This window comes from Battus philenor, unplaced genomic scaffold (assembly GCF_028537555.1).
Source record: "Battus philenor isolate CCGP_79_NKW_IND1 unplaced genomic scaffold, ilBatPhil1.0.hap1 SCAF_19, whole genome shotgun sequence".
Lineage (NCBI taxonomy): Eukaryota > Metazoa > Arthropoda > Insecta > Lepidoptera > Papilionidae > Battus > Battus philenor.
In genome coordinates, this window is record NW_027181681.1 from 5,292,545 (window position 1) to 5,307,601 (window position 15,057).

The 15,057-nt window shown below is 32.5% G+C and overlaps 1 protein-coding gene across 4 annotated transcripts in view; it reads right to left on the bottom strand.

Moving 5' to 3' along the window:
- The window catches only part of retn (retained), a 154,714-nt gene that overhangs the window by 107,882 nt on the left and 31,775 nt on the right, over window positions 1–15,057 (bottom strand). For 2 of the 4 annotated variants that reach the window (XM_068764300.1, XM_068764298.1), the window contains exon 2: window positions 13,815–13,940. The exons of 1 other annotated variant lie outside the window; for it this stretch is intronic. In XM_068764300.1, coding sequence (XP_068620401.1) covers window positions 13,815–13,940 — 126 coding nt within the window. The remainder of the gene's footprint in view (window positions 1–13,814; window positions 13,941–15,057) is intronic. One more of the 4 variants, XM_068764299.1, reaches the window with a different exon arrangement.

The following is a 15,057-nucleotide window of genomic DNA, read 5'->3' on the forward strand; positions in this document are numbered from 1 at the left end:
GGACCATCGCGACGTGTTAACTACATATCGTTAACAGTCCCATCGCCCGGCTTTGATCATTCATTAATTATTTATATTGCTGACACCTTAAATTCTAAAAGAATACGTGAAAATAATTAATAGTTTTATTAGCATGTATTAAAACAATAAATTAAATAAATATTTATTGTTGTGTTGAGCTACTGCTAAGTTCCGCATGTTGCTTTTATTGAGAAGAACTTGGCAAGAAACTCAATAGTTATTCTTTTAATGCAAATTATGCAAATTTTTCCTGTTATAAATCTTCTATTTGTTACGTGAAAATCAGATTTATGCTAATTCCAGGCACGTTTATCTTTATCTTCTTTATAATATTAAATTCTTACTGTCATGAATTGTAATGATATTACTTCTATAAATTGAATGATATTAATTCTTTTTACTTACCTAAACTAAAAAAAATAAGTACCATTGTAAATATAAAGCTAAACAAAATGTGATATATTTTAATTGTTTTGCAGACATTATTTCTATTCACTTACCTTAACAGATAATTAAAATTATTGAACTACAATACGACATTAAGTCTGCCATAATGATATGTGTAAAAAGACTAAATAAATAAAATATATATTATTGTAAATAATAAATATAAAAAAGCACTGTAGGAGACATACATACATCGTAATTTAAATTTGTGTACTCGTGTTGTATAAAGATTCAATGTTTGGTATTTTTAAAAAGTTCAGGTAAAATAAATCAAGAAACTTAAATTTGAAAAGAGATGATGTACGCTTAAATTATTATGCTATTATAGTCAATTTTTTGATCGAAACAAATCTAATTATTTATTTCTTGAAACTCATGTCAAATATTGTGATATTAGCCAACGTGAATACAGCAGTCTCATAGATGTACAATGATGGGAAAGAAACCTTAAGTTTCGGAAATTGGCATACAGTTGAAAGTTGGTTTGAAATTACAAATTGCTCTGATGCACCTTTTTTGAGTTATAAATATGTTAGTTTTATATTATATGTACAATTGCCCTAAAACATTATGCAATATCGTAACGTGGATAGGCCCTTGATAGACCGTTAAAAGTGTTGAGATGTGATCTGAATTTCGTAATAAATACAACGCTTATGAGAATTGGCCCAATTTATTATAGATATATTTTGCTTTCAAGTCATATCGAATTCAAGATGGAGTCCTAAATATTTAGTCACCTTAGTTTCAGTTATAACTTCGTCATTATATGTAACAATTATGTGTACGACATTATTATTTCGTTGATGAAAAAATTTCATAAAAACTTTTTTTTGTAAATTAATTATAGATTACAACTTTTAAGCCATTCTTTTATCGTTCCTAGAAATTTATTTAAATCATGTTTCAAAGTATGGATATTACAATTTTTAAATATAGTGCTATAGTCAGAAAATAAAACTATTCGATGTTTTATGGCTTTAGGCATATCATTGATGTACACCAAAAAAGGAGTAGGCCAAAAATACTGCGTTGTTTTAGCCCCGGACGAAAGTATAGTTTCGCATTTAGTGTTGGGCCACAAAGTGTTAATATTTCTTAAAGTTATTTTAATAATTGAATTAAATAATATATGCCGTATTTTTACATATATTATAAAGGGATGTATTATATTCGAATATGGCGCGTATTGCAAGGCGCCGCGAATGTTCGCTCCCTGGAACGTTTATTAGCGGGCCCCGTCACGACGGGCTTTGTCCACACATTAGCAGAGTTAGCACCCGGGAGCCTGCTACCTGCTTGTTTGCCTAGACCGTCCTACGTGTTTGACTAGATATCAACACAACGTATCTGGCTGCATTCACGAGTTTATTGCGACACTCATTTGTGCAACGCACCTTCGACGAAGGGAAATCGACCGTGTTTGCACAGCGTTCAAGGGAATCGATTGCACTCGTACGACGCGCGAGAATCAACATAAACGGACGTTCATTTACACATATCCGTCTCGGCGCTAGCGATGATCAATTGCATTTCGCTGAATTGCTATTAATATTTACATCCAGCGATATCATTTTATTAGCGAGGTCCTAAAGCGGTCGTCATGCAAACGCGAAGCGAAGTCGAACAAAGGCGAGGAGGCCCGGGCGCAGTCGGCGAGCCGGCGCGTCACAATGTTGCCATTACCGAGCCGACATCCACATTAGCGGATGTGAAACAACCGCCAATAACCCGAAGCACGCATCGAGACGTCCACAAAGCAACAGGTTCTTGGCTCTACAAACACACCGTGTTTACATTACGATCCTGGGGCTTCATTTAATAATTCTCGGGAACTAAAAGCCTTTGAACATTTCATCAGATGACCCTCGCTGTTTGCACACACTCCTGCGTCGAGATGCTAATGTGGACACAAGGACCTGTATCGCCGATCGACCTCCGATGCTTTTATTGTAAACCATTCCAATAGCATTCCCGTATCCCAATGTAAATTATCGTTAACCTATCTTCGATGCAACTAACATACCTTCGGATTTTCATTTATTTTCTTATTTTTGCTTTACATTTTTTTTTAACAATACTACCAATAATGTCTTAAAACTTTGAGTAGGTTTATCAAGACGATATGTTCTCCCGAATTACTTATGATCGTCACAAAGAACTCGCGACAAATTAAATAATAATTAAAATCGGGTCCAAAGTGGGCGGGCCGCCAGCTAGTATCACTAAAGTGCAAAGATGCTCCTATTTATGCATCGATATATATACACATACACAGAAATGTTTACATTTTAAGTAAACTATAGCAAAAACACAATTTGTTATATTTTCCATAAATTAAAATGAATGTTGTAAATATCAAATTATCGATGATTGTAAGAAATGTCGACGTAATAGGCATAAATCTGATGAGAGAAGTAACGCTTTGAAATAAGTCAGGTGTTTGAGCAAAACAAAAGGTGATAAGGAGAGGTAAACAACCTGACCTATTGAGGATGACGAGGTGTCGCGACGCACGCATACCATTCATTTGCACCGTGCATTTATAACTTCCAACTTTTACATGCAGTTCATATTTATATCAATTTTTATAATAAGTATATTGTAAGTGTAACGTATCGTTTTATTGTGAATATAGTGCAGAAACTATATTAAACCGATTGTATAAATAATTAGTTATTCAAGACTTAATGTAGACATTCGTTCAGCTAATTTCTAATGATGTCCCTCACGAGCGTATCGTGTTAAATTTGAAGCTGTTCACCGTCTAATGTTATTCAAAATACCGCAACAGCGGTGAGTAAAAAGAGATCGCGTCGCTTATTGTGATGATAATTTTTCCAAAAACAAAACTAGAAAGCGGACTGTCGGAGATGTCTATCTGTTAATTATGGTCACCAATATGGCGGCCTTTATTGTGAATGAGTCAAAATGGCGTAGTGACAAATCGCTGGGTTTCGTGCGCCGTTTTGATTGACGCGCGCCAGATTCCACACCGTCAATACGCCTTTATGTGTATTTATTTACGCGTGGAAAGCGCAAATTAAGATGAGTTTCACATAAATTTCGATAGAAAAACCGAAATCGTTGTTTACGAATATTACAAAAGACAAGGAAACTTCGTTAGGTAATTAATAAGTTTTCTTTTTATGTCCATTAGAACAGTATCCCCTTACCACGTAAATCGAGAAAATATAATTTAGTCAATACATTGCGCTAGTCGTCCCATCTGATGCAAGTTGTTTTAAAATTTATTAGCTCGCGGATTTCGAATCCGATTAGAGTTCAACGACACTATAAAACCAGCAAGGCTAACAGCACTCAAAAACAATTTGAAATCGCCATAATAATATCGAAGATCAAAAATTATCGAAATCGATGCGACAATTTCAATACGTCGCAAGACGAACTGGTTCAAATATTGACATTTCTCACGAGCGACGCCGACGGACTCGGCTCGTGCTGCACTGCACACACCTCGAAGCCATTTCACTGGTCCTATCCTTCCGCTTTCCACACAAATAAGTAATAATCAATCGTTTTATTACTTTGAAAGGCGCGCCTTAACGTTAAACGACTTTTCGTAGAATCGTCAGAAAAAGTTCTAGTTTGTTACTCCGGATTATTCGGTTGATATAGCGTAATGCTCTCGATGGGTCACGAGAAGTCGCTGGATGCAAGCAACGTAACACCAGTCATCATGACGATCCTTGGGCTGATGCCTTGCAAATATGATGATGATGTATACACTTATTTTTATTTATTACCAATTTTAGTTGTTGTTAAAATACATCGAAAATAAAACCAACTGCGACCTCATCCGAGTCATTGCATAAATTTGTCGTTCACGCCGCGAGACTCATTTGTATTGACATTATTCAGTCTTGCCTTAAAACTGTAAATATCCATCATTGGATAAAAAGCCTTTGTGATACACTCTTATTTAACTTGACTCACGGTAAAAGGAAAAGTTCACGTTTTATCAGAATTATGCTTAAATTTTAAATTTATTTCGTACTTTTGACAAAGAAACTTTATAACATTTACTGTAGAATTAATTTTAATTTAGGCTTTATTCAACAACGATCGACTATAATAACATTTTATATTTTATGGAATAATAAACTGAGTCGTGTTTAGTATGTTAGCAGAATATGTTCTTTCAGGTTATAAGCAGAAAAAGATATTTTTATCAAAAATATAAACATCTTATAATTTTTAATTACTACTAGTGATTTTTTTATTACAATCACAAAACATACTATAAAATAGCTTGTACAGATATGCGGATAGATGTTGCAAATCTTTATCATTCCACGCGCCAACGGACGACGTTTTGTATGTTTATACAAAAGATGGCCGACTTATGTCATTTCCTTTGTGGAAAGCGTCAACTATGTAAGCACCGGCAGTCCAGACATAACCGCACGTACATAGAGGTGTCGACGACTTCGCAGTGAATTTAAATACATCGATAATTTATAATTACCTACTATTTTTTTTGTTAATTGGGTCACCAATGAATCTTAAAACTTAAATACACAAATACATACAAATCCAGGGTAGTGATTATACGTATTATTATAGTTGTTATACATATTATTCAATTTAAAGGGGGAATATATCCTTAATTTGTCAACAAAAAGCTTCGAAACTTTTTGCTGACTGCTGACGAATTAATAAATTTTTATTGTAATGCAACAGCTAATAATTTTTAGCTGTAAAAAATCTGCAGAAACAAAGAATAGACTATAATTAAATATGATATGAAACTATGATGTTGTAATTATTATATTTTTTTATTAATGAATCCAAAAAGTTTCGTAAAGTGCAAACCATACATTAATTGATAGCAAAAAGTTACAAATAGCTTGTAGCTTTCACGTTTATAAAGAAATATCCTATTTAAACGCTGTTCCGTGCCTATCTTAGTCGATTCTAGTCAAAGGGAGCAACCACAGTGCGGTATATAGATCGTTTGCTTCTAGTTGAAGGACAGAATTATAAAAGACGAATTATATACAATTTCATTTTAATTTAAGTAAAATGGGCTTCTTGACAATGAACCTAAGAGATAAATGATTCAAAGTGAAGAGAGCATGGAAAAATCCAGTGCAATAGGATTTAGTATAAGTGAATAAATATGATATTATTGATCGATTCTGCATCGTGTACATTGTGTGTTTACATTGTTGCGATTCCGTAACGCACGGAGACAATGGCCGAGTGTCGATTGTAAACCGTATCGTTAAACGGACTCTCGACCGCGTTTAATTACCGAAGGCTTGTGGCCGCCGTAAAAGACAAGCAGGAAACTAACGCGCCGACCGCAGATAGGTCAAACGAAACGGGCCTAGACTTTGTAGCCACAATTATACCTCTATCTTCACCTATTGCTGCAACACGTGCTCCTTTTGCAATTATACAACAATACTTTGTTATTTATTAACGAAATAGCTGTCCATATAGACTTCGTATAATCAAAATACGCTTAATTTTAGAAATAACAAAGTGACTGCAATACCCTTATAGGTCTAACAGTTCCCCACTCGCTTTGCGAACTTAATGAACACTCTTAACTTGCGGGAGGCATTTTGTTAGACTCTGCTGTCTTTTTCCGAGTCGATGTTCCAATCGGCAAAAATATTCTTACCAAATTTATCTCTTACATATCCTTATATATCCGCGTCTGTGGGTAGAATTTCATAAAATCCATTACAGGTAATTATTAATATCCCAAAAAAATAATAATTCTGGCTAATTTTATACCTATAAGAACTATAATTAAAAATATATTTTAAACAGAACTTCCGTCAACCCTAACTATCTAAACGTCGCGGGTAGAATTTCGTAAAATGCTTTCTTAGCTGATGTCTACTTGGCGAAAGAAATAATTCTACCAAATTTCAAATCTTAAATACTTTTGGTTCCAGATACATTGTGATGAGTCAATCAAAACACTGGTGGATTTTTTTATGTATGTATATAAATGAAAAATAAATCGGAATAAAATATTTTTATAAGACATACGAAACTTATCGTGGCAAACATTTTTAACAGTACGGTAGTACATTCAATTACACGCTCACATAAATCAAGAAGTATATCCGTGGAGGATCGATCCAGTTATCAATCAAAATGCCCGTGAAACCGGGCGGCGGGGCGCGCGATGTCACATATCGTTCGTCATTAATTTAATGTCGATACCCCACAGATACAATATAGCGATCGGAACTCCGACTTCAATTCCTTGGCGTGTATAACAATAATATAGTTATTATATACGTTCATTTGTTATAGGTATAAAATCTTTAAAGGGATGACCGCATAGCTCATTTACCGTCAGTTAATGAATGGTACACCCCATACAAAAATCTATAGTTTCAAAAATAATAAATAATGTAATGTTAATATATTAATAAAAGCGTTTACAAAATTCTGATTATTATATATTATCTATAAAATTAATTACTGTTTATTAGCTGCACCTGCAGTCTTAGACCTGCCATAAATAATTGGCCTGCAACATTTCAATAGAGTTTTAGTAATGAAAATAGGTGAGAAAGCTTAAAACATTTTTGCTTTTACATTTACCCCTTTAAAGTTTTTAACTATAACCATTCACCCTGTATATAAAAATGGAAAGGTACTATTTCTACAATGTTTCTACATTTTTTATTTCAATTGATAATGCAGGTAAAAATATTCACAAGATTTATTTCCACTGACTTATGAATATGTGCAACATTACTGAACCAATGGTAAAAAGAATTGTAAGTATCGAAAACAATTTAAATCGGAAAGTGAGAACTATCTTGTTATTGAAAAACCGGTAAAATAACAAACACGTTATTCAAAACATAGAAGTAAATTTAAATTATGCTGATAAACAATTATTTTAATAAGCGCGATATCCAAAATCATTATTGCTTGTTTACAATTTTTCTCCTAGTTTCCAAAAATCCATACATTTACAAAGGACTCACAGGAACAACAAAAAACATGAGTCTCTTTTTTTTCGAGAACGTTCCAAAAGTCTCGCCCATCAAAACAAACATTCAAAAATCAATAAGAACCCTTTCCGATAGCGTTCAAATAACGTCATGTCGATTTAAATAAAACAAATCAACATAGACCTGTTTGAAATATTAAGGAATAGTGCCTAATCGAATGCGCCCGATCTGTCAAGCGACATTGTGACCTGATACTGTATGGAACAATTCAACATCGGAAACGTTGATGCTTTCGATTGAATGCTCCTCTTTTACATTATGTTTTATTATAAAAGGGAACAGATCAACCGTTAAGCTCGTGCCGATTTTACAAAGAAATACATATATACAAATAATATTTGAGTAATAATATAACTTTATCAAATAAAATTATATACTCGATATTTACCATATTCTACGTGCGAATTTTACGAGAGTTATTCTTAATAGGGATTTTAATCCTATTTTTATACATGATGGAACCTGTAATATTTATTACATTAATAGTTATACCATATTTTAAGTTATTACCAACTACCATATGTATGTACACACCTTCACCTTGATGGTTTATTTAGTGAAACTTTATTTTATCATCTCGCCGTAGAACGTCCACTACTGGACATAAGTCTAGCCCATAGATTTCTACTAAGAACGGTTATTCGTGATCGACAGAATCGTATGGTGGACATAATCGTAGAAGAAAAAAAAACTTCATTTAACAAAAAACAAACTCGTAGTCTTCGAAATTTTAAAATAAAGAATATCGTAAATGACGTGTACTTTTTGGAAATTAATATTTTTTTCTAACAATCTTTTTAAATAACACTTCATCAACAATTGATCACACTTTCGTGTTGTTTCGATTATGCGACCGCACCCTGCTGCGCGGGCGCATCCGATTTACAAACAATACTTGACAAAACCACACGCATTTGCGTCTTATTAATCCCAACCTCCTAATATCGTTTTAAGAGTTGTTGGTTTAGCTTTAACTCTCTCTCATATTTTGTGAACATATGTAACAGATATTACTTTCTCCGAAATACACATTTTGTTTTTAGTCAAAAATTTATGATACAAACTTTCTGATTATTACTTAAATTTAAGAGATAAGTGATAAATTCATTTATTTAAAATTGGAACTTCTAATAGATCTTATTAATCTATCTATCTAATTTTTAACAAATATTTGATAATCGCAACTTCGCCTGATTGCGAAATAAGACCTTGTTCCTGATTACTTTCTACCGATGTAACAAAATTAACATTTATAAATAATCTCACTCGAACACTTTATTAATATGTACGTACTGATGAATTTATTGCTCGCCCCAATCAGATAATACAAAATAACGTTGTTATTAATGATTAATTTCAAATAGAATGACATGAAAGTAAGATCGTGCTTTAAAAATACCACGCTGGCATTCCTAAAATAATTGATAAATCAATGCAGTTCTCAAAGCAAGGGGTACTAAATCAAAAAGTGTAAGCGAGTGCCCATCGCTATGTTTTGACGCAGAGAAACGTGTTCGATATTAAACTGTTCTCGCTAGATGGCGCGATAACTAGCTGTCAAACTGATCTGTCATTAGCTTATTAATGGCCGCCAGTCAATGTATTAAAGGTACATGATAGCCCTGAGTGGTACGTTTTTGTTTTATTTAGTTATTAAGCCAGAAGAACTATTAATAATCTATTGTAATTACTTGTCTATACACATGCATTGGGTATACCATAATGCTTTATAAATACCAGTATATTTAAAGTTATGCCCTGATTTTTGTTTATAGCTTATTAAATTTATAATTGCAAAATTATAGATAAATCATATTATTATAGTAAAATAAAACAAACTTTAAAGCACGTAACAGAAATTAGACCAATGACTTGTGGCAATAAAAAGTGTACAGAGATATACAATAAAGATTAATTAATTACAACATTTAATAATCCGAATTTTTATGCTTTTTAATATACATAATGATAATATGTTATTTATTATCTGTGAAAACATTTATTGAATAGGATGTACCATTAAAATTAAACTGTTTTAACGTGACACAAGGTGACATTTTCCACACATACGGGTATTTAGACATTCATTTTTAATTAAAAACGTTAAATTTTCCTGCAACATTTTGAAGTGTATTGCGCACGAAATTCACCTAATAAAAATTGGACTAATTAGACGTCTGGTTGCAACGTCGCTGCAAATGCATCAGTATTTTAGGTCACACAATGGATCTCCCACGCACCGTCTGGCGTGATGGTTGAATATCCATTTGCAATTCATAATAATGCGCATAAACCCTTGCTAAATGCGGCATGATTTTTATAGTAGCATCAAATGATAGCCGCAAAGAGATATCTTCCGGTGAACTAATGAATATATTTATATATAAGGAGTATAACATGAAGTTATATATAACCTCCGTTATGTAGACCGACGACATAGTTATGGTACCAAGAAGTCGCTGGTAGCGCAAGGCCGGCTGTCGTTGCGATCTTTGGGAAGGAATAGGCCTAGGAGTAGGCTTCTATTGGCTGACATGGTGACGATGATAAGCATGTGATATTCTTTGACAATGGCAATAAGATAATTTTTTTTAAGGTTAGAAAGTTTTGGGGGTAATAGAAGTTTTATTCGAAAACACATCTATTAAATATAAACCATTTTTATACCCACCCTATTTTAACTTCTAGTATCAGTTCTCATTAGTTGGCATATTTAAATTTTGTATAATAAGAATATAAATAAATATCGTTTTAAAATTTGAAATATCTTCAATGCAAAATAATTATTAATGAAGAATTGTACGTTATTTTTTTTTGTTATAAATATGAGTTACTTTGTTTAATAGAAGATAAATTGTTTATATTTGTGCTAGCAAGGAATCTAAAAAAAAGATAAATAAAATAGTGTACTAGGAGTAAAAAAGTTCGTTAATTCGTTAAATTATTTAATAACGAATGCCCGAGTTTGTCTCTAAGGTTATATAGCGTTGATCTATTATTCTGTGCACGATTTTAAATAGAACATTAAGTTTTGAAAATTTTTAATTATAAAAAAGGATAGAAATTATGATGTTGAAATTTGCGAACATAACAATTGAGAAACTTTTAAAGGTTTTTAAAACTTAAAATTCATCTGTTTACACATCTTTCCCCAGAATTAGTGGAAAAAATATAAAGATTCGCTATAATCCAAGTCGTGGTTAAAAGAATGCGTCTTCACTAGCAATTCGTCAGACATATAACCCTAAAATAAACAAGACCACATTAACACTTTCGCTATTGCCTATTAAAAAATCAACTTCGGCTTATTTAAACTATCCACTCCAGCATCTACATTTTCAGTACTTCAATATAAATCTTAAGCATACTTGCTTAAGGTTTAAAATTCAGCACAAAGAACAAGTTATGGCTTTTTAATATTGAAGCATTCGGTCAACGGACCACACACGGTCGCTCGTCAACATTCAATCTTTAGAACAACACAATATCACTTAGTATACTTTACAGGTAAACCAAGTAGCTTTTGAATACGACAGACGAATGATGATAATTAATAAAAAATAATAAACGCTCGCTTTTAACCTTATTTAAATGAAACTCGACTTATTTTTTTTCTGCATCAATTTTGGATGTAAAAAATTAACACGTACACGTGAAGAAAAACTCATTAATATCCAAAATTTTAACAACGAACGAAACTCATTCTTAAAATTTATACAAGATTACAATGAATAAAAAAATCTTTATTTATTTATTACATAACGATCAAAATAATTCTCTAAATATATGTTGTATCCACGTTAATCATAGTTGAATCAAGTGTTCATAAATTTTCTATTTTGAATATAAAAACGTAACATCTTTTTGTAAAAAAAAAGAAACATTTTTCTTTCTCTCGGACAAAATTGCAATTTTATACATTTTATAAGTTTTAATGTGAATAAGATAACGGTTGAACTAGCGTCATTTACATTAAGACAGATAACAAACAAAATAAATATTCTACAGAGTATAATTCGCCTATTTGTTTGAACTAAACTATCACTGCTGACCAAATGACATTTGCAGATTTCGCGGGTGTGAGATAACAGAACGCAGATGGTGCCTAACGTAAGACCTCTTTTAAAGTACCGAAGCGAAGGAGCCCCCGGGAGAGCCTCGGGTGGAGCCGTACATACTACTATTTTACAGGATTGACATAAACCTTCTAGATAGCGAGCATAATGCAGGTAGTTGTTTAGTAGAAAGCAGGGGCGGGTATTTGACAATCCAACCGGTAGCGAAGAGGCCGTCGCTTCAGGATTTGCATTTTTATTACATCCTCACCGTCCCACCGGATGACAAATACGAAGTCAACGTAATACTCATGTGAAATCCATTAAGTTAAAAGCTCTTACTTTGTCTCTCGATGTTATTCTCAAATAGTCTAATATCAGTTTGATAATATTCAAAATACATTTCTTTAAGTAAAAGCGTATTACAATTCACCGAAAAAAAATATTTTAAAACTAAGGTTTACAATGTTTACTTAAAAATTGAAGATAAGCCAAATTTAATGAAAAGATTTTATCAGTACACTTATGCTGGAACAGTGGCATTCAGGTATTTTATTTTCCGTCCACAAACAAAAAATAATAATTTAGGAATACTTACATATCTCATTATCTAAATGCATATAAACGATTCCTTTAGTCAAGCCACTTAAGAATAACTTTGCCAAATTTGTAAATCCATTTTATAAGTATCCTAATACTTTGTAGAAAGTTATTATGAAAAAAACAATAAAAAAATTCACAGAATATGTCTATTAAAACTTCTTGCGTTTGAAAGTTCACGCGCTGCAAATTTATATTATTATTAACAGCAGCATCGCATGTCAGTATTCATCGAGAAATTTATTTATTTATTTCTTAGTGCCTTCGTACAAACGTAAAGACGGGGCTTTGCGTTAGATAGTGTTATTTAAAACATTTATGGCATTAAAGATATATATATTAATAATTAAATAGCTTTATAAAATTATCAAATTTTAATAATTTTTAAATGATAAATAAAAAAGACAAGAATTGATGCTCTCGTACTCATTTGAAAAAAAGTGACACACCTATAAAAGTGGTTTTTTAAATTGATAACAGGGTCGACAAGCTTTTAGGTCATCTAGCCCACAAGACATCTTGTCTTATCATGATATGTTCAGCTTTCCGATTCAAAGCAGTGGTGTGTAAATGAATGGGCACCACGGATCGGCAAGCGCAGTGTAGGACATCTGTTCATAAGAAAGACAGATTACGGTGTTAGTGTCATCGGAAGACGGCTACAGGCCCATTCCAACCAGTTGTATTGGAAATCTATAGTGGAAGCCTATGTATACGAAATGATGATAAAAATCAAGGTTATTTCGTAATAGGCAAAGTAGAATAATAAAGACAATAATCTATTTTAAAGTTAAACAAATATTAATATTGGAATTGGCGCGAGAAGCATCGCACAGCGACAGGAAAGGGCGTGCCGCGGTACTTCAGCGACGTTTCGTCGAATAATGCCGCGAGCGTTCGCGACCATATTTTGTAACAATTCTCTGTACTTATGTTTATTTAATTTTGTATGTATTAAGGGAAAAAAACTTAACACCCGTTGTCGGAAATTAAAATTGCATTCTTCTACGAGATGAGATTAGCTGTGTCTAATGTATTTTCTTAAGCACTACATTTTAAAGTAATTCTGATTTTATAGGAGTAATAAATCAATATTGTTGTAATTATAATCCAAGTATGTATGTTTATAGTAAAACAATACACTCCCATGATTACATGGGTCTTTAAATAATCGTGTAAAATATTCGTTAAAGTTCAATAAACAAAAAGTTTTAAAATAATACTATCACTAAGTGAAGAACTTTTTTAGTGTTTATAAAGGGTGGAAATGAATTACTCTAATATTGTATTAAAGATATTGCTAAGATGACTACAAAAACAGTCTGAGCCCATAGTGCGCTCAAATTGGACCGCGTTTGGACTCCAACCTTACGTTGAAGGATGCAATTATTTAGGAGCTCAACCTAGTTCAAGTTACCTCAAATTTCTTCTGGAATTATTTTCAAGGCGTACACAAGTGGTCACAGTAAATTACGGATAGAGAACATTTGTCTATATTAGAGAAAATTGGAATGGTATAAACTCCTTAAATTAATAAAGAAACATAAAAGTATCTATGAAAGTTTTTGAACACATTATTTAACATGTTTGCTCGGCTATACCGTATCAACAAGCTACTGTCGTTACGGGACCACACTGAACGTAAGAAAAGGCAATTATGTGACAACATTAAACGTACCAAGTGAAGTCGAGAGGGTAAACAGAGGACGCGGGGGCGGGTAACACCCATCCTCCCAACGCGGTATTGAGATGACCCTCCAGGCGAGTGATGCTCGTTACAACCGCGATATGGGAGGCCAACCTGCTAGGGATGAAAGTTATAAAGGCATTGTTTACGTAAATAATTAATAATAAATTGCGCACGTATGTCTTTCCAAAAATCAATGTTTTTGGAAATTGTAAAAAAACTTTTTGATAATATAGTAAGAAAAGCATTAAATTCTGATCACCATTCATCAAAATTAATTATCGTTAACAATCCTGTCGCATTCAAAAAGAAAAAAATAAAAAATGTAACATATTTTAGAACGCTCTCTTTATACAGGATGGTTAGAAATAGATGTAAAACTGATAAATGAACTTTAACTCTTATGAAGCTTTGCTACCTTTAACCAATCACTCTGAATGTGATTTCCACCTATGTACTGACTCAACATGTTATCTATGAAAGGCTTTGAGACTTAAGTTTTTGTAAGAATATTTTGTCGTTAAACAGAGCTTAGTTAAGCAGATATTTTAGAAAACACTATGTGCTAATGGGTTGTGGGGACGTTTATTAAAAAAATGCATATTTTCAATTTATAGCTGATTTAGGTAAACAAAATATAAAGTACCAAGAATGGGTTTTATAAAACTATACGTATTACTGACACTGCGAGTCACACGAAGCGGACGGAGAATGGCTAGCATTTCTATATATATATGTAAATAGTATTGTGACAAAAAATTAACAATGAATTTTGAATACCAACGTCGATAACATCATATGGGCGTATACCTATCATTAATAAGCAACTAGTAAATCATTAAGATTACAAAAAAATATACCGCGGAATAGAATTAACATAATAAGATGCATACAACCACAAATCGTAAGTTACGCCTTTCTACAAATGCAAGAGAATCTAAACCCACGGAACCTCTGTTGATTGCAAAGACCCAAACTCAGTGTTAAAAGTGTGAGTCACTTTAGGACTTAATACAGAATAATTAATCATATTTTTGAATATTTGATGCTCTCTCAAATTGAAATAAAAAACAAAATTCCAAAACTATAAAAGCAGGTTAAATTAAAACATACGTATTTATTAAATAAAGTAATGAGCAGTGGATTAAATATTGATGATTCACTGATAGCGGGTTCTATTACCGGGATATAATGTTATAACTCACAGTTTGTGCATGAATTACATAGCAATGCC